The 21,256-nt window shown below is 35.8% G+C and overlaps 1 protein-coding gene across 1 annotated transcript; it reads right to left on the reverse strand.

Moving 5' to 3' along the window:
* Window positions 1–333: 333 nt before the first annotated feature.
* LOC117318746 (60 kDa SS-A/Ro ribonucleoprotein-like) lies at window positions 334–21,242 on the reverse strand. Its single transcript, XM_033873700.1, has 9 exons — window positions 21,061–21,242; window positions 20,237–20,764; window positions 10,475–10,695; window positions 9,799–9,950; window positions 9,361–9,487; window positions 8,523–8,795; window positions 8,146–8,187; window positions 6,655–6,827; window positions 334–5,072 (listed from the first exon to the last, which is right to left on the reverse strand). The coding sequence occupies exons 2-9, from the start codon at window positions 20,745–20,747 to the stop codon at window positions 4,940–4,942; spliced, it is 1,632 nt and encodes a 543-aa protein (XP_033729591.1). The 5' UTR covers window positions 20,748–20,764; window positions 21,061–21,242; the 3' UTR covers window positions 334–4,939.
* Between the last annotated feature and the right edge of the window lie 14 nt (window positions 21,243–21,256).

Consider the following 21,256-nt stretch of genomic DNA (forward strand, 5'->3'; position numbering starts at 1 on the left):
TGTCACATGTATTCCCTCCTCATTGTTTCATGTGTTCCCTCCTCCGTGTCACATGTGTTCCCTCCTCTTTGTTTCAGGTGTTCCCTCCTCCCTGCCACATGTGTTCCCTCCTCTTTGTTTCAGGTGTTCCCTCCCCCCGTCACATGTTCCCTCTCCCTTTCACATGTGTTCCATCCTCCCTGTCACATGCGTTCCCTCCTCCTTGTTTCATGCGTTCCCTCCTCCCTGTCACATGTGTTCCTGCCTCCCTGTCAGGTTTATTTGTGCTACTGGTAAGTGGCAAAACATTTCTCACGACGAACACATTGCAGTGGAAGAAAAACATGAGACTGATTTGACTTAGCCAAAGCGTTTTATTGACCATGACATGTTGTATTATTGGCCTGTGTAACAGACCAAGGAAAACATTTCAGGAATGGCTCCTTATACAGAAAGGTTTACCAGGGCAACATCCACGGGATTAATGGAACTCCACGGAAATCTGTCTGCCCAATCACTACATTAGTTAGGATTAGCATCGTAAAAGCATGGGAGGTGTAGAAATTCTACAGAACACCAGTAAAGGGGACATCATGGTTGTCATAGCAACATATACCACAAAAAAATATCTGTTGACATGACAATCACTACTCATTCCCACTCCCGACACTTTCCTCAGGGTTGTTTTTGCTTTTCGACAGCATGAAGACCAGTTTACCAACACTTACCGATTTCTTCATATTTCTTTTAACTGTTCACTCTGAAGTTCCATAGCCAGTATCACTACAATAACCATGAATTCTTTTTTGTAAGATGTTGAATTGTTTGAGCACTTTAGTGAATATTCTAAATCAAAATCTCTGAATAAAAATATCTCAGAAAAGTTGAAAATAACTAATAACTTTTGAAGAAACTTTATTACCAATTCTGAATGACCTGTTGTATCATTTCAGTGTGAACTATAATGCGACATGTTTGGACAGACAGACAGGCACTTGCTGGCTCACAAACAGGTGAATCAAACACAGGTAAACAACATACAGGGTAACAACCAGACTACAAGTTGTTCAAAGTCGGGCTAGCTTTGCATTGTGTTATTTCAATATATTCAAACATGTTCTTATCAAGTTATAAACCAAAAGTATGATTTTATACCCAATACCTTTTGTATTCCGATTCTCAACAGAAAGAAATCATTTATGATGTTCTTGAAATCACAACTTCAGCTAGGCAGTCTTTGACAAATTATGTGTATAAAACAAAGACCATCAATTTCTAGGATTAAACAGACAATACTTAATTTGACAATCAATTACTTTTTTTAAAGAAATCATGGACAAAAATCAGGACAAAAATGGATACAAAAAGGACAACTGCAAGACAATAACTGTTTCTGAAATACTTCTACACCGCAGCAGCAAACTCCATTAACTAATACAACTGTGTTCTCTGATTTGATATGTTGAGCTTTATTCTGGTCATACCCCATCAACTGCAAAGCCATCCATAGCACAACATTAACGATGATTTTTGCACATTTTAGCTTTTTGAAAGCTAGTTCTATATATCATCCCCTGAAGAATATATTTTAAAAATAATCTTTGCAAAATCAAAGCCAGAGGCCCAAGGGGCATTCTTATATGCCTTTTATTCCATGGATTTTAGTATGGTGAACTCCTTCAGAAGATATTTGGAGTTTTAGCAATATTCAAGATGGTTGATCCCTGGTTATTTTATTTCGGCAATCTTGATAGTCTTTTAACCTCAGCAAGTTATAAAAACTTCAGACATGAGAAGATTTACAAAATTGACTTTTGTTCTCAAGACTGAAAGTAGAAATAGGGTTCAATCATTAAAGTGCACTTGAAAAGCTTGTACCCAAGCAAGTCTCGGTCTAATGTCATGAAATTTCAAATGCATTCCCCCCCCCCCCCCCCCCCCCCCCCCCCCATTTTTGGACTATGACCATGAATGTTACCTAGTCATATTTATCTATTATTGCTCTCTTTCTGAACGGTTATGGAGCCAAAATTACAAAACATGGTTTGGTTTTCATTTTTCTTCACATTTTTTTGACAGCTATTGCCATGAATGTTAGCAAAATTTATACATTACAGCCTTCTCTCTAAAAGGTTGCAGGCTAAAAAAAAACAATGTGTAATGTTCATATTGCTTGTAAATCAAGGTCATTTGGTTGATAGCCATATAACCTACAGAACACAGACATTGTACCATCACACCAATTCTCAGGCAATTTCTCTTAATGTTATTAAATGGCTTTTCAAAGAGGTAACTAGAAATATCTGAAAGCAATATTACACCGACTTAAGGAAGAGCAAGGAAAACAAACGATAAATCAAACATGTCCATCAATGGACGTCCATTCCCATCAGATCTGTACACAACAATAATATCCAGAGTAAGCCACCATTTTTAGGTGTACACCCTTGAAGTAGTTTTTCAACAAATATTTTGTGTATAATTAAGTAATCTATTGTTAACTGCAGTGTTTTTCAAGTACAATGTATTATTAGTTTGCTATGTAATGTGCTATTTACCGTTACAAAATAATTGGAGTACAAAATATTGATGAAATGCTGTAGGTCATATCCTATATGTAAATTATCAAAATATTACAGCGTCATATAAGTCACTGCATTATCAAAGTTCAATCACTGTCACATCCAGATTCTTTTCCAAGATATTTCACAAATGATGCTCCTTGAAGATACACATTGATCATGGCAGTAATAAACTTAACAGGTATTGTAACTTCCTGTATATATCCCACAGGCTTCACAACTTTTTTTTTTTACGTCTGGATATGTCTTTTGCAGGTTAACAACAGAATTTTATTTAACGTAAATGAAGAAAAATGTGGGTTATTTGTTGCTTCCAGGCTTACACACAAATGCCAAACAAATAACAAAACAAAACACATTCTAGTGTCCACTGCTCTTGAACATCAGAAAATTCAATCGAAAATATAACCTCCAATGATTTCATGGACAAATATTTGCATATATATGAGTTATAAAGTTTGTTTTACCCATGGGTAATCTGCAAAGGTAGGTAATCTGAAATTATCTTTTATAGAATGCTTAAAGAGGCATTATTTTGTGTACTGCAGGCTATAAACTTGTGCAGGTAATATGCACGAAATTATGGTAGTTTCTTGTAACAGACATTTCATAATTACATTACCTCTATTGTGACCACATTCATATTTTTTACATACCGGTATTTGTGATATACTTTTATGAACTGTAGATAAAAAAATTTACTGTAGGAGTTATTATATGGATACATACAGGTAATACATATTTCTCTATTGTGTTAGCACTTCTTGGCTTGAGGTAAACTATGAAAAGATGATATATTATATATCTAGAGATTCTTTTTCTCCATCACCTATATACCAGTATAGTGTATAAATATAACATACCATGGTGTTGTAGTATCCAACAGGATGTTTAACAAGTCATCTCCAACACAAATCACTTGTTTTATCTAAACAAATACAACTAACACAGAGCCTTTTAATATGAGTTTTTGTTGGGCAAATATTTAGGAATATACTCAAAAAAGGAAGCAAAGTCCTAAATAAAAAATAAGCTGTTCATGGACATTTTCCTTCTCTCATTAAATGATATCTTCAGGTTTATGTAGGTATAACGACAGCACTATATCAAATCATTCTTTCCTTTGTATTCAGGGGAGATAACTCCTTTCATTAGGACACCCCCTTTTATGCCAAATCTTTCCTTTCATGCAGGGGAGATAACACCTTCATAAATCTATGTTCTATCTTTTTCTCTCATTGAAGGGAGATAACTTCTTTAATAGAACACCCAATCTATGTCTAGTCTTTTCTTTCATGTATGGGAGATAACTCCTTTATTTAGACGCCTCATCTATGTCCCATCTTTTCTTTAATGTAAGGGAGATAATGTCTTCATTAGGACACCCCATTTATGTTCGACATTTTTTCTAATGCAGGGAAGATAACTCCTTCATTAGGTCCATAAAGGGGAGATGACTCTTTCATTAGGACACCTCAGTTACACCCCATCATTTCTGTAACACAGAGAAGAATCTACATCCATTTTTTTTTTATACCCAATGCTTTTTTATAATTGAGAGTGACATCTTAACTAATTTGGTTACTATCTATTAAGTGGATTAGTATGTTCTACCTTGTGTAACCAATGAATAACTACACCAATATATGGTTATCAGATCTATAGTATGACATTGCTATGTACAGCAAAACCACTTCACTCAAAGTCATTGGGGTTCAGGAACAAAAATAAACATTACAGCATTTGGTTTTTGAGTTTTACAGGAAAAACAATTTTGTAGGTAGGAATCATTTTTTATCAGAGTATGAGTTACAGGAAAGGTAATTGATCCATTTCATGATATGATGGGTTCCTGACGATGGGTTCCTGACTTGTTAGAAAAGTTAGAAAAGTTATCTGACTAGAGCTTGAAATAGAAAGTTTGACTCGCACAAGTTGGAGGTAACTGGGTTTTACTGAGATCGCATACAAAAACTCTTTTAACATTACCACATGCATCAGTTATCTAGTCATCGTTATCATGTTAATGCCCATCATATCCCTGACATTATCACAAGGTGTAAATCTTAACCCTATACTACCCAGACTTCACAAGAAACCTTAACAGACTTCCAAAAATGTAAACTTTACCAAAATATTTATGACAATAAATATTAACAGATCATTATAAATTAAATGCATTTTAAATTCATATATATCAGACCAATATAAGACTAGTAGAATTACCATTTTGGAAGTTTCCATATAATTTTGCATACATCAATGTTACAAGAAACCACTTGTGAACAAAGACTTTATAATGAAGACTGGGTAGAGTAGCCTGATCTGGTAATGGCAGCCTATGCGGTGAATAGGTTTGGCAGTCTAGTATTCACACATCAACAAGTGTCCATCACAAATTTACGTATCACATTCGGGACGGTCAAATCAAAGCCTGCAATATCTAGCATCCTTTTGTCATTCTCATCTGCCACCCACATTGTAGCACTGGTAAAGCCGCATGTCACCATTCTGCGGATGAGAAGAGTTTAATTTTTATTGAAAAGAAATAATGTCTTGCATGTGCTGAATACTCTTCAGTAAATATCTACTCAGAGGAAGGACTCAGGTTCGTCAAACAGAAATCACCAACAAAGATTCAAATAATTCCCTTTCATAAGCTGTTTTTTTCTACAGCACCACCATGCACAGAACTTCTTTATTTCTTGAATCATCCCATTAAATATAGATTTCAATAAAGCCCTGATTCAGATTGTACATTGTATGTAGTTAATTTGGTTGTATTTACATCACTCGATAAACAATGAGATTAAACTTTTGTAGCAATATAGCAAATCAGTTATGAAATCTGTCAACCAGCTTACAAATACAAAATTTTTTAAATAGATTGAAAAAAATAAATTTAAATGACATCTTGTTGTTTCATATATACAAGATGTACATAGATAAATTGTGAGACTTCATCTGCTAGCTTCAGCTGATAGCACCTGCTTTGTAATTGTAAATAGTGCACTCCTAATTATGTCAGACTAATTGCCTTCACACCTGCTGTGTAAACAAGCCATGGCCCTGGTGTTCTGATTGATAAACACCAGACATGATTGACAATAGTAGTCACTGCATGGATGACATGCAATCTGGTACAATAGTAATGACTTGACATGAGATGGAGGTAGATTTTTTTTAAAACGTGAGATTTTGTCTCGCGTCTCGTGAGTGAGGTCTTCGTGGGAGAAAGCTTTCAATATCGTGAGTCTCCCACCGAGGACGTGAGAGGTGGCAACCCTGTAAACTAGCTCTGTGGTACATTTTCTTATGTATATAAAGGTGTACTCTATATAGTTAGTCCTCATACACCTGTTCCCTAAACCGATAGTTCCTATATAAACAGGTAGTCCTTATATATACAGGTGTTCCCTAGGCAGGCAGTCCCTAAATATAGGTGTTCCCTACACAGGTAGTCCATATATAAACAGGTGTTCCCGAGACTGGTAGTTGGTATATTTACTATTAGTCCTCATTTATACAGCTGCTCCTAGACAGTTAGTCCTTATATATGCAGATGTTCCCTTTATACTAGGTGTTCCATATATACACTTGTTCTATAGACAGATATTTCCTATCAAGTAGTCCATATATATACAGGTGTTCCCCAGACAGGTAGCCCCTAAATATAAGTGTTCCCAGACAGGTAGCCCCTAAATATACAGGTGTTCCCTAGACAGGTAGCCCCTAAATATACAGGTGTTCCCTAGACAGGTAGCCCCTAAATATACAGGTGTTCCCTAGACAGGTAGCCCCTGAATATACAGGTGTTCCCTAGACAGGTAGCCCCTGAATATACAGGTGCTCCCTAAACAGGTAGCCCCTAAATATACAGGTGTTCTCTAGACAGGTAACCCCTAAATATACAGGTGTTCCCTAGACAGATAGCCCCCAAATATACAGGTGTTCCCTCGACAGGTAGCCCCTAAATATACAGGTGTTCCCTAGACAGGAAGTCACTAAATATACAGGTGTTCCCTCGACAGGTAGTCACAAAATATACAGGTGTTCCTTAGCCCCCAAATATACAGGTGTTCCCTATACCTACTTTGTATTTGGCATGTCCATGTCTTTCCTGTACTGTTGTAGAGCATCCTGGGGTGAGGTTTTTCCGGTGGATTTGTCCCGATTGTCTGTCAGGAACAGGAATACATCCACAGCCTTCTTGTTTTCCCTTGCCCATTGGATTGGTGCTGCCATTTCACAGGGTGGAGGAGGAACCTACAAAATGGTCAAGGTGATTATTCAACATTATTGTATTTGAATTCTGCAAGATATAGATGATGCTAGATAACTGGAAACAGCTTTTGTGTCATTCTAAAATAAGTCATCATGAAAACTATTGACCTTTCAGAACACTAAGATATACATGTATTAATAAAACAAGAGGCCCAATGGGCCTGTATCGCTCACCTGGCTCTACAGCAACTTTGAAGTTGATTGAGGTCATTTCTAAAGATACTATGTTGATTACCTCTTTATTGAAATATCATTGTAAGCTAGTTTTATTCATATTAAAAATTTTCTAGTCCTTTATTCCAGCATTCTATTGGCCTAATATCAGGTCTTGCAGGCTCTTGGCTATCGCAAAATTATTGCTTACAGATTTAAGCCGATTTCACCCATTTGACCTTGAATGAAGGTCAAGGTCATTTATTTGAACAAACTTTGTAGCCCTTCACCCCAGCATGCTACAGGCCCAAAATCAAGTCACTGGGCCTCTTGGTTATTGAGAAGAAGTCGTTTGAAGATTATAGCCTATTTGACCCATGTGACCTTGAATGAAGGTCAAGGTCATTTATTTGAACAAACTTTGTAGCCCTTCACCCCAGCATGCTATAGGCCCAATATCAAGTCCCTGGGCCCCTTGGTTATTGAGAAGAAGTCGTTTGAAGATTAAAGCCTATTTGACCCATGTGACCTTGAATGAAGGTCAATGTCATTTATTTGAACAAACTTTGTCGCCCTTCACCCCAGCATGCTACAGGCCCAATATTTTATTGAGAAGAAGTCGTTTGAAGATTATATCCTATTGATCCCTGTTACCTTGAATGAAGGTCAAGGTAATTTATTTGAACAAACTTTGCATCCCTTCATTCCAGCATGCTACATGCCCAATATCAAGTCCCTGGGCCTCTTGGTTATTGAGAAGAAGTTGTTTGAAGATTATAGCCTATTTGACCCCTGTGACCTTGAATGAAGGTCAAGGTCATTTATTTGAACAAACTTTGTAGCCCTTCACTCCAGCATGCTACAGGCCCAATATCAAGTCCCTGGGCCTCTTGGTTATTGAGAAGAAGTTGTTTAAATGAAAAAGTTGACGCCGGACGGCCGGACGGACGGAAAGACAGACGGACGGACGACGGATGCCGCACCACGGCATAAGCTCACTTGCCCTTCGGGCAGGTGAGCTAACAAAATGTAGCATGACCATTTATTATGCATGTCTATTATACAAAATATTAATAAAGTTTTTTTCTGCTGAAAAAATGTGTTGAATTCATCTTTCACAAACATTGAACTTTGTATTTTTATTTACCCCTCTAAACAATGGTTCATCATTCTTTGGCTTGTCTTCCTCCTACAAAGATAATGGAAAATACAGCAAATTAATTCCACATCTCTCTTACCATGACCATTTTGTCTGCCTAAAAGGACTAATACTTACCTTAACATGAGTGAAATAGTCATTGTTTTATATACATGGTACTATGTCAAAGTTACCCATTCACAAAAATGGGACCTTAAGAGCAAATATTATTTTAAATGAAGATATTTTTCTCTTACAATAGCACAAATATAACAAATAATTGCAAAGAAAATGCAAGTTATATTTGTGTAATGATTGCAACCAGCAAAAACTTGTTAAATAATAGATCAGCTGTGGCTGCCAATGAACACACTGTTTGTACTCACAGGCTCTGGAAGGTTGTCCGCTATGATGATCTGTGTGGCTAGTTCATCACAGATATCGGAAAGCTTGGACTCGGAGCTGACAGGAAGGGGAGTGACACTACGAGTAAAATAGACTACATCAACTTTGTCTTCACTCTTCATGGTCATTGATGTCATGGCAGCAGCAGCAATGATGTTGGAGAGGACCTGTGTCCCGCGCACTGCTAACTTCCCCTTGCTCACGCCTACACGTACTGCTACCAAGTAGCGCTTTTTGGTAGCCTCCATGTTTTTCTGATAGAAAACAATAGAATATTGTGATGTCTTGATCATTTAACTTTCTTCGTTTTGCGATAATTATGATGGCTACTGTATATATCAAGCTTGGCCATTGTGTAGCTATAGGCCCCAAAACAGTACATGTTTATTTGTGACAAACTTAGACATACTTGTGTAAGCCTAGAGACGAAAATATGATGAGTCTTTGCATGGTTTTGTAATGAGCGGTCTGTTTAATATATTGAAAGCAAAGTCTACATAACCTGTTGCATTTATGAAAGTGCTTCTGTATGTAAATAAAAGAAAATACACTGTATTGCAAAGGAATATGTGTACTTAAATAAACTTGTCTAGTACCTATTGCTCATCCTAATGACAAAGTTTACATGCCTAATGTTAGTTATAATCCAAAGTAAATCTGGGTTCTTGACCAATATTTTGGATTTCAAACATAGAATTTAGTCAGTAGATATAATTAACTGATCATGACACTGTAATATCTACATGTTGAACATGTGTAGCCTGGCTAATCATCACACATAATACCTTCTCAAGGAAGAACACTTTCATCTGATTATACCTTAATTGCAGAATCGAAGGCGATGTCCAGGGCACGAACTACCCCCTCATTGCGTGACCACTTAGGCTTGCCTCCTTTGCCTTGTTCGTAAATCCTGGAGGCCAGTAGAACTGATAAAGGCTCCACCCTGTCAACATACAAGGTAGTATCTTCTTATTGATTTAACTACATTTTTTAATTTTTGTATGAAATGTATCTTGGTTCAATATGAGTAAAATATAATTTGAAGAAATGTATTTTTGTATTAAATGTACCTTGGTTCAATTTGAGTACAATATAATTTGAAGAAATGTATATCTTAAGTGTAACTATTCTGTTTTAATTGTTTTAAAGTTGTTTTAAAGTTGATATTGTTATGAGTTTACTGGTTACTGGTACTTGGTGCTAGTTGCTGATCTTGTTTATAGTGTTTAACTATCTAATCATTAACAGAATTACCTCCCCTCTTCCAAAGCAGCTACATCTTGTAGTTTCTCCACCAAAGTTTTACTGGTGTCACATGATGTTTCTAGCAGCCCAACAGCTGCTAGTTTACCGAAATATTGTAGTAGTGTTGTCATAGGAATGACATTGATCAGGGCCCGCCAAACCTGTCAAAATGATATATAACATGAACCTCTTATAATTAAGTATTGTGACCTTTAATACATACAAAATACATATTCATGTGGAATCGGACGGTAAATTTAAAATGATCAAACTGGAACTCCAAACCTCTAAACTGTAGACAAATGCACTATAACCACTATACTATCAGCCATACAATCACATAGTTAAGATGACCTTATCTTTGAAAGCACCAACTAGGATTTTGCAGATATCATGATATGGTTTAGATTTTGTATACAAATGTTTAGTATCTTTTAATTAAAGGCATGATATCTACAAAACCTAATTTATCCTTCGAAATTCTGCTAAAATGTCACAGAATTCTCTTTAAACTTTAGCTAGCATGCTTTGTAAAGTACAGTGACTAGAATATGAAATCCACATTTAACCCTGCTACATATACGTATGTGTACCATGTGATGAGTACATATTGCCTTAAACATTTGTCCTACCACTATGAATTGAAATCACAATGAAGCAGTATCTGTTCCTTGTCGTTACTTACCTCTTTAGAGTTCAGAAGCTTAGTTGGTATGCTCTCTAAACCAAATTTGTGTTTTTCTACCAGACATGCCACCTGGTGGTCATCTGTTGAGTGTTTGATGGTATCCACGGTAACAAGATAATCAAGGACCTTTTTAACCTCCTCCGATGCTCCATCCTTGTCAAATTCTTTCTTAGCTTCATCGATTCCCTTTACAAGGTACTTGAAGATCAGACAAGTAGCTGAAAGTACATATTGGAAACAGTACAGAAATTGTGAAATTTGGATATCGGTAGTTGATTCCTGGTCTAATGACCCTAACAAGAGTATACACTATATATGCCGGTAGATATTCCATGACATAGTGACATTCATTCTTGCTACAAAATGCAATGCAATATCTTATAGAGTTACATTGATATTGGCTGAAAATAAAACCAAGTGAGTATAAATTTTCTTATCAAAGCATTAAAAAAATAAAAAGCAATGTCCCATAAAAACACAACTCGAGAATGAACAGCTGAATATTATGGTTGTAAATCTTATCAGGTTTCTAAGAGATTGATCACTTACTGACAGAGGAAATCTCAAGAGAAGATAAAATTACTGAAAAAACAAAGGGCAATAACTCTTTCAATAAATGCAAAGTGAGCGACCTTTGCAATGTAACCTTACAGATGACCACCAAAATCTAATCAGGTGTATACCTCATGAGATAGCTTGTACAAAAAGGTTTTCTTGGACACAAATATACACTAGGATGTAGACACTGGAATGTTGTATTGATGTTTACACCAGGATGTTGTATTGATGTATACACCAGGATGTTGTATTGATGTTTACACTTGGATGTTGTATTGATGTTTAAACCAGGATGTTGTATTGATGTTTACACCAGGATGTTGTATTGATGTATACACCGGGATGTTGTATTGATGTTTACACCGGGATGTTGTATCGATGTTTACACCGGGATGTTGTATTGATGTTAACACCGGGATGTTGTATCGATGTTTACACCGGGATGTTGTATTGATGTTTACACCGGGATGTTGTATTGATGTTTACACCGGGATGTTGTATCGATGTATACACCGGGATGTTGTATTGATGTTTACACCGGGGTGTTGTATCGATGTTAACACCAGGATGTTGTATTGATGTATACACCGGGATGTTGTATTGATGTTTACACCAGGATGTTGTATTGATGTTTACACCGGGATGTTGTATTGATGTATACACCGGGATGTTGTATTGATGTTTACACCAGGATGTTGTATTGATGTTTACACCAGGATGTTGCATTGATTTTTACACTAGGATGTTGTATTGATGTTTACACCAGGATGTTGTATCGATGTTTACACCAGGATGTTGCATTGATGTTTACACTAGGATGTTGTTTTGATGTTTACACCAGGATGTTGTATTGATGTTTACACCAGGATGTTGTATTGATGTTTAAACCGGGTTGTTGTATTGATGTATACATCGGGATGTTGTATTGATGTTTACACCGGGATGTTGTATCGATGTATACACTGGGATGGTGTATTGATGTTTACACCAGGATGTTGTATTGATGTATACACCGGGATGTTGTATTGATGTTTACACTGGGATGTTGTATTGATGTTTACACTAGGATGTTGTATTGATGTTTACACCAGGATGTTGTATTGATGTTTACACTTGGATGTTGTATTGATGTTTACACCAGGATGTTGTATTGATGTTTACACCAGGATGTTGTATTGATGTTTACACCAGGATGTTGTATTGATGTTTACACCAGGATGTTGTATTGATGTTTACACCGGGATGTTGTATCGATGTATACACCGGGATGTTGTATTGATGTTAACACCAGGATGTTGTATTGATGTTTACACCAGGATGTTGTATTGATGTTTACACCGGGATGTTGTATTGATGTATACACCAGGATGTTGTATTGATGTTTACACCAGGATGTTGTATTGATGTTGTATTGATGTTTACACCAGGATGTTGTATCGATGTATACACCGGGATGTTGTATTGATGTTAACACCAGGATGTTGTATTGATGTTTACACCAGGATGTTGTATTGATGTTTACACCGGGATGTTGTATTGATGTATACACCAGGATGTTGTATTGATGTTTACACCAGGATGTTGTATTGATGTTTACACCAGGATGTTGTATTGATGTTTACACCGGGATGTTGTATCGATGTTTACACCAGGATGTTGTATAGATGTTTACACCAGGATGTTGTATTGATGTTTACACCAGAATGTTGTATTGATGTATACACCGGGATGTTGTATTGATGTTTACACCGGGATGTTGTATTGATGTTTACACCAGAATGTTGTATTGATGTATACACCGGGGTGTTGTATTGATGTTTACACCAGGATGTTGTATTGATGTTTACACCAGGGTGTTTCACCAATAGCTACAATAGTCTGTTAGATATACACAAATATACAAGGATGTTGGATTTTTCAATCCCAATGTCAATTTCAACAAATTTTATTGACATGGATGGAAAGTCAATAGGATTAGACATCAGGCAGAGCCTATATTAGTCTTCTCCTTAGTAACAACATGTGGTAAGAAATACAGACGAATATAATGTATATGACATACACATTGATATATTACAAATTGACTTAAGGGGAAGTAACTCCTTGAGGTTGATAGACTTATTCGTACTTAATTTCAAATACTGGTTTATTATATTATCAGTGAATAATAGAAAGCAATAAAATATTAATATTCATATAAGTATACTGTTAGAATAGATATTTGGTGATATTGAATTTATCCCCCCCAACAGATACAGGCCACAATTTTTTTTTACGCATGCAGGAGAATATTATACATTGTGAATACACATTCCCATATACTATAGATTAATTTCCCTCATCAAATATTATGCTACTATGCCAACTCTGAATGTTATCTTTACTGAGCATTTTGATTTAACAAAAACAGTTGATCAAGAAACTTTCACTATCTTCCTTTCTGAAGTGGAAGCAGTTTCTGATTCACCAACAAGACGCCCCTCCCTCTTTGCCCATCTTCCTAAGTGGAGTTTGCCCCATCTAACTACAACCATATGCTGAATAACACTAACCTCCCAATATCTCAGCAGAGAAGAATTCTAACGGTTTTTTTTCTCGTTTGGTGATTTTGAGATTTTTTTAACATGACTTTTCTACAATGCTCTCGTAGGTATACTACACACATGTAGTAATCCCTTTAGCTAAGGCTGTCATTAGCTGTAACAGTCTATACCACTGTGTGCTGTCAATATATGCTAACTGGTTTAAGGAATATGTAGAGTTAAATCAAAAGTCAAGGTGGCATATTAGCTCATGTGTATCAAATTATCTCTAAAGATCATGTACACATGTTTTAAATTCATCTCCAATCATACACCAGGTAGCCAGTTCTACAGTATAATGTGCATACCAGGTAATTAATAGAACTCCAGAGGCCAGGTATATAAATGTATAATATTATAATTATTATGTGGTGTATACATCAATACAACCTCCTGGTGTATACATCAATGCAACATAGATTGAGAAACTATTTACATGTATTCATGTATATATATATAAAAAAAATTCTATTCAGAAGCAAAAATGACCATCTGCCAGAGGCAGGAATGCTATGACTATCAAGGACCCTCGTACAGTATGGCCCAGTGATAATATATTACAAGCAGTATATATATATATATATATTTTTTTTTTTTTTTTTTGGCTGTATGTTCAAAACCATCTATTGGCAGCTAGCTAGCTGTTTTCAAGTTTGCATGTCTTCTTATTTACTGACAGGATGTAGTACGTGTCAACTTATAATTACCTATGTGTAGAAATAAGGATGTCTATGTTATATGCTGTCCAGTCAGAGGTTAGTGACCACGTTTTCGATATATATATCATGCAGTTCTGTGAAGTAATATACTTCAGTCAATGACAGACCCAGAGGCCAGATCAAGATCAGTGTCCAGTTACATAATATCCGGTTAGAGGCCATACTGCCCATGTTGTACCCAGTCAGTAGCCAGAATGTCCAAGTTATATAATATCCAGTTAGAGGCCATACTGCCCATGTTATACCCAGTCAGTAGCCAGAATGTCCAAGTAATATTATATATCCAGTTAGAGGCCATACTGCCCATGTTATACCCAGTCAGTAGCCAGAATGTCCAAGTAATAGTATATATCCAGTTAGAGGCCATACTGCCCATGTTATACCCAGTCAGTAACCAGAATGTCCAAGTAACATGGCCGAAAGGCAGCCATCTTGGATTTTGACAATTGAAGTTTCTCAAAAAGTACTGAAGGGATCTTTCTGTTTCATATGTAGGTTCCCCTTGGTCACTTATTTTCGGACCAGTCGGAAAACAATATGGCCGACAGGCAGCCATCTTGGATTTTGACAATTGCAGACTGTTATCGCTATTTATCAGAAAGTACTCAAGGGATCTTTCTGAAATTTCATATGTAGTTTTCCCTTGGTCCCTAGTTATGCATATTTCATTTTGGGACAAGTCGGAAAACAACATGGCCAACAGGCAGCCATCTTGGATTTTGACAATTGAAGTTTGTTATCGCTATTTCTCAGAAAGTACTCAAGAGATCTTTCTGAAATTTCAAATGTAGGTTCCCCTTGGGCCCTTGTATTGTATTTTAGAACCAATCTGAAAACAACATGCCTGACAGACAGCAATTATCGCTAAATCTCAAATCTCATATATATCGGTTCCCCTTTGAAAAGTACTGCAGGGATGTTTCTCAATTTACACAGATTAGTAAGAGGAAGGGAAAAATAGAGAGAAGATCAATCTGACATGGAACCTATAAAGATCATTCAATGGTGGGCGCCAAGATCCCTCTGGGATCTCTTGTTAAGTCAGGTGTTCCAGTTATAGTATATCTAGTCAAAGGCAAGATTGCTAGTGTTCTTGCTCATTTATATCATATCCAATTAAAAGTTACAGTGTTTAAATCATCCAGTCTGGAGTCATAGTATCTAAATTATATCATGTCCAATTAAAAGTCACAATTGATATAAATTAGATACCAGAGTTTCATATAGCGTATCTAGTTAAAAGCCAGTATCATCTCCCAGAGTGTGATACTATAAACTAGCATGGATGTGATATAATATCATAGTCTCAATCTTAGTGATATCCCAGGTTGTGACAGTGTTTTACTGTTTATATTCTACCTCATATTCCATGGTGTATCTGGTATAAACTTGTATGGATGTGATGCAATTGTATACATTTGTAGTCTCAATCTTATCTAAGGCTGATACATGGTGTAGCCAGTATAAATATGTAATTGTAAGTCATCCTTTGTAATAAGTGATACATTATATATATATAAAAAGTATGCAAATTAATATCGTTTGAATAAGGAATACAAGGTGATGTCCTCTCTATTGAAAATACCTCTTGAGATTTTGGAAAAAATTTGTAGTAGTCTGAATGCTCATCTGAAAACTACTGATAATCCCAAATTTCAATATTTCTGGTAGTTATCTTGTTGTTTTTGCAAAGCAAAATCTAAAATGAAACTGACAACTGCCAAGAATTTTGATACAACATTTTCATATTATAATTAAGAACTGTAAACAGCCTTTCCTTCAAACACAAATTTCCTCCACTTAAGACTCCCCCTGGTTAGCAGGAAGATCTGTCCAATATAGAGCAAGCATAATGTGATGCATACTGACACAACTTAACACTGACAACTAGTGAGCAGCTGTTTAGCAGAGGTACTCAGACAAAGAGATCACATCACTATATAGACGTCTGTACATGTGGAATCAATATAAGGCTAAAATACAAGTATATAGAGCACTCCTAGAAACGGTCACACTTAAATCACAATCACAGCACAGACTGATGCAACTGCACCCCTGTTCATACCAACAAATATATAGCTACAAACAATTTTCAAAACTGAATTAGGCATTACAATCAATACAGATTCCCTTGTAATTCTGCAATTGTCTTGATAATTGATGTACAATAAAAGATGATCAAGTGTGTTGATTGCTGAAATAATAAGTCGCTAAACTGCCAACAAAGAATTTTCTTTAAGTATATTTTATATAAACAGATCTTGACCTTGACCCTACAACCCCTGAAACTTAAACTCAGCTAATACATTAATGGAAACAATTAATGCAACCTCTGTCACAGTACAGTGATTATAATCCATCCCACAAAACAACATTGAGCTTGATGGGAAAAGTTTACAATCCCAATGCACTTTTGAATCCTTACTTTAACAATGAATTACAATTAATGGACTGATGCACTTTGGCTTTTTCGGTGTGGTCGAAAATTTTGTTTCTCATAATTTTTCAAAGCATGTTTCAAAAACCTGTAAAAATGTCTCTTAAATCCAAAATGGCCATCTGATGATGGTGGCTGCCCATCAAAATATATACATATGATGTATCTAATGGTATGAGTTTGTGACATTCATTAATATTGCATATAAAAAGTAGCTGAACATTTTCTATCAATACTCTAGACTCCTGTGCCATAGTACTGTAGAATTAAGCATGTGTGTGTAGCTCCTTGTCGGAAATATATACATGTACTTGCCTGGTTTTATATGCAGTACATGTGTTGGAGCTCTACAAACCTAGGTTTCTGACACATCAGTTGTATACATGTATGTATGGAGTCAATGATACCCAGTCAAATATGTTTACAAGTTACAATACTAAGGCTTATAATCATTGTAATGTTGCCAATCATAAGTTCAATCAATAGTAAACAGTACAAAACAACCAATATTTTACAATTTGTCAATAAAAGATTGCAATGCTGCAAGTCTGCAATGCAGAAAATAGACTGGTCATTTTCTTTTGCAGGATAACATTTTAGCATAACAGTGTATTACCTACACAAACATTAGTAAATAATAAGCTCACAGCAACTGACATAGTCACATGATTTAAAACAATTGAGATTGCAAGAGGCAATTCATGCATGGGTCCAGAGAGTTTGGTATCCACCCATCTTTATATATAGTTCTGTGCAACTACCATCTGTATCATCTTTTCTCTTTAAGATAAAGCTTTTGTTCTATTGAAAAATTGTTACTCCATGTTTTCAATACACATGCATTTATATGCCATAACAAAGGAACAAAGTGTATCATTATACAGGAAATTCTTAGAAAAAGTGATAGCTAACTTCAACTCTAAATCCGAAATGGCTGTCTTCCGGCCCTTTTTAGCTGACCAGTCTCAAAATTAAACATACAAAATTTGAGGATCACCATAAGACAAGGGTTAATGCAGTACTTTCTGAGAATAACTGAATAAAATAAATGATGTGTACTGTTAGTCCACTCTCCAATCATGGTTAGTATGCAGTACAAGCTTCTATGATGTCCACTGTTATAGTACACTCTCCAATCATGATTAGTATGCAGTACAAGCTTCAATGATGTCCACTGTTATAGTACACTCTCCAATCATGATTATTATACAGTACAAGCTTCTATGATGTCCACTATTATAGTACACTCTCCAATCATGATTATTATACAGTACAAGCTTCTATGATGTCCACTGTTATAGTCCACTCTCCAATCATGATTAGTATGCAGTACAAGCTTCTATGATGTCCACTGTTATAGTACACTCTCCAATCATGATTAGTATGCAGTACAAGCTTCTATGATGTCCACTGTTATAGTCCACTCTCCAATCATGATTAGTATGCAGTACAAGCTTCTATGATGTCCACTGTTATAGTATACTCTCCAATCATGATTAGTATGCAGTACAAGCTTCTATGATGTGTACTGTTAGTACACTCTCCAATCATGATTAGTATGCAGTACAAGCTTCTATGATGTCCACTGTTATAGTACACTCTCCAATCATGATTAGTATGCAATACAAGCTTCTATGATGTGTACTGTTATAGTACACTCTCCAATCATGATTAGTATGCAGTACAAGCTTCTATGATGTGCACTGTTATAGTACACTCTCCAATCATGATTAGTATGCAGTACAAGCTTCTATGATGTGTACTGTTAGTACACTTTCCAATCATGATTAGTATGCAGTACAAGCTTCTATGATGTGTACTGTTAGTACACCTTCCAATCATGATTAGTATGCAATACAAGCTTCTATGATGTGTACTGTTAGTACACTTTCCAATCATGATTAGTATGCAGTACAAGCTTCTATTATGTCCACTGTTATAGTACACTCTCCAATCATGATTAGTATGCAGTACAAGCTTCTATGATGTGTACTGTAAGTACACTCTCTAATCATGGTTAATATACAGTATAAGCTTCCATGATGTGTACTAGCTAGTAGTATACACTCTCCAATCATGGTTAGTATACAGTATAAGCTCCTATGATGTGGACTAGTACCCAACTGGCCCACATTGTAGGTATTCAAGCTTTCACACAACCTATACACTAGACTACCGACCCAGACAATTATGCTAACATTCATCCCATACCAATTGCATAATTTTCTACAACTCAAGAAAACAAAATAAAAGGAAAGAGAATAAAATTTGAAGCCAGCATCCACTGCAAATTAACTTTTATGTTCTATTCATATACAGTCTGAACCCCTGAAAATCAGAACACCAACCAAAATTGTGAAAAATATTTTTTTTATTTCATTAATGTTTACACAGAAGCCTGGCATACAATGTCAAGAACTGTGGTATATCGATATGTACATACAATGTATAATGTACAGGTATACATACCGGTACACATGTATCATGTAAAGGTATACATGTATATGTGGTATATATACTGGTATAAGTACAGTATATATCATGTGGTATATCGGTAGAAAGTTTTACTATAGGAAAGGAATCATAACTTTAATTGTCCTTCCTGAAAGTCGCAAAATCAAATCTTGTGGGTAGGCAATTGCAAGGCTTAAGGGTTAGGGTAAGATCTATTTGAAATATACGGTATGGAAAATTACTGCTTCCACATTATCTATTTATATATACATGTATATACAAATGATACCTTTTTTTGCAAAATGTTTTTGTTTTAAATGTATTTATCTATTTACTAATAAGTCTGATCAGATGTATGCTGTAGTACTGTAATGCACGGTCTTCTTGATGATTGAAATATTACATTGTATATATATATGGTCACAAAGCACATAGAAAAAATTGGAAATTACCTAATGTTATTTTTAGAATGTACTACCATAACTGGCAATTGTTAAATAAAAGATACCTAAATGCGGTGATGAAGAATGAGAAATAGAATAATAGATCAATAAACAATGTAAACAATCAACGAAAAGAACGAGAAATAAAATAATAGAACAATCAACAATGTTATTGACATTTCACTAGGACCTGTTGGTCAGGTCAATTTGTGCTTGATATGTTGTGGATTCGTGCAGATTAGTGCAGTTCATTATCTGATTGTCAACTTGGGTGATTTTTTGCTCAATCCATGTGTATTACATGTGTATCAGTCATGGAAGAACAATGTATCGTGTATCGTAGAATTGAAGGAAGCACAGCTTTAAGATCTCAAGATACAGGGAGAAAATCTACCAATGTCCGAAAACAAATGTGCATGCATTGTAGTATTTTTAATCAACGTAAGAAATCATAAAGCAACAAAGTATTTAATAGATATGCTATATTTTTTATCTCACAGACTTATAAAGTCATTCAGAAATGAGGTTGTTTTGGTGTGGTAGTGTAATTTCTAAAAATTACTTACCATCACTTGCCCCTTTTATATGACCAAGTCGTAACACATCCCGATGCGTCCAACCACAGTAGCTGATCTGGCGTGTGACACTCTCTGCCAAAGTTAATGGTACTTGCTGATTATACCATTGACTGACTGCATGTTTTAGCGACCTACCCCATCCTCTTGTATTTTCAGTCAATGTTTTTTGATAACTTAAAAACTGAAATAATTCCCTTGGCGACTTACATATCTTTAGGAACGTTTGATATGCTAGTTGCTTTAAGTCTTTATCTGTAGACTTTGCACATAGTGCCACAGTGAACAACAATGTTTCTTTTTTCACTGAATTTCTCTCTGTGTGACATTTTAATACCTCTGTCAAAACCTCTTTGCCTTTGTGATCACTGAGCAACTCTGTTAAAAACTGAGTTTTTTCAACTGTGCAACAATTTCCAATAACTTTATACACTGCACCATCAGTACATAAATGAAGGAATCTCTTGAAAGCATCAAAGTTGCTAATTTCTGGCGAAGCCATGGTCACCAGTCTTCCTCCTGGAAAGGGAGATCAACACAATTAATTCACTACATTGTCAAATTGCTTCATAGACATATTTCAATTCCGTGAATTGTTGCATTGTAAAGCATCACCATTAAAGCGAAATACAGTACTGAGCGAACTTAATTCATGCACGCGGTGACATATTAAAGTAACGGTATGTAAGAAGCAGTTATCTCGGGAGCATATATGTGTGTACTGTACCCGTCTCGGTGCATGCAGACAATAATCGTTGATGTTCTTCAAAATGATGATAGATTTGCAAATATGATGATGAAAAATAACCCTTCACCTGTGTATAATTAAAAGTGCCGCCGTCAATAATGATATCACGACTGCCAGGTACGTTAGACAGTGGAATGGGAGAAATATTTCAGGAATTTACAGCATGCTCATCTCAGTTCAAGCTCATCGACGATGGGGCGAACTTCCGATGTGGTCTACGTCACGAGAATGTCTGTGTCGCTTACAACATCAACAAAAATTAT

This window comes from Pecten maximus, chromosome 2 (genome assembly GCF_902652985.1).
Source record: "Pecten maximus chromosome 2, xPecMax1.1, whole genome shotgun sequence".
Classification (NCBI taxonomy): domain Eukaryota; kingdom Metazoa; phylum Mollusca; class Bivalvia; order Pectinida; family Pectinidae; genus Pecten; species Pecten maximus.

Bases quoted from the DNA above. Each gene is read 5' to 3' on its own strand.
- LOC117318746 (XM_033873700.1), bottom strand. From the start codon at position 20,747: ATGGCTTCGCCAGAAATTAGCAACTTTGATGCTTTCAAGAGATTCCTT. The intron at 9,488-9,798 runs GTAATTCTGTTA...GTATGTTGACAG, and splicing joins GCTGCTTTGGAAGAGGGGAG to GGTGGAGCCTTTATCAGTTC. The intron at 6,828-8,145 runs GTAAATAAAAAT...ACCATTTTGTAG, and splicing joins ATGAACCATTGTTTAGAGGG to GTTCCTCCTCCACCCTGTGA.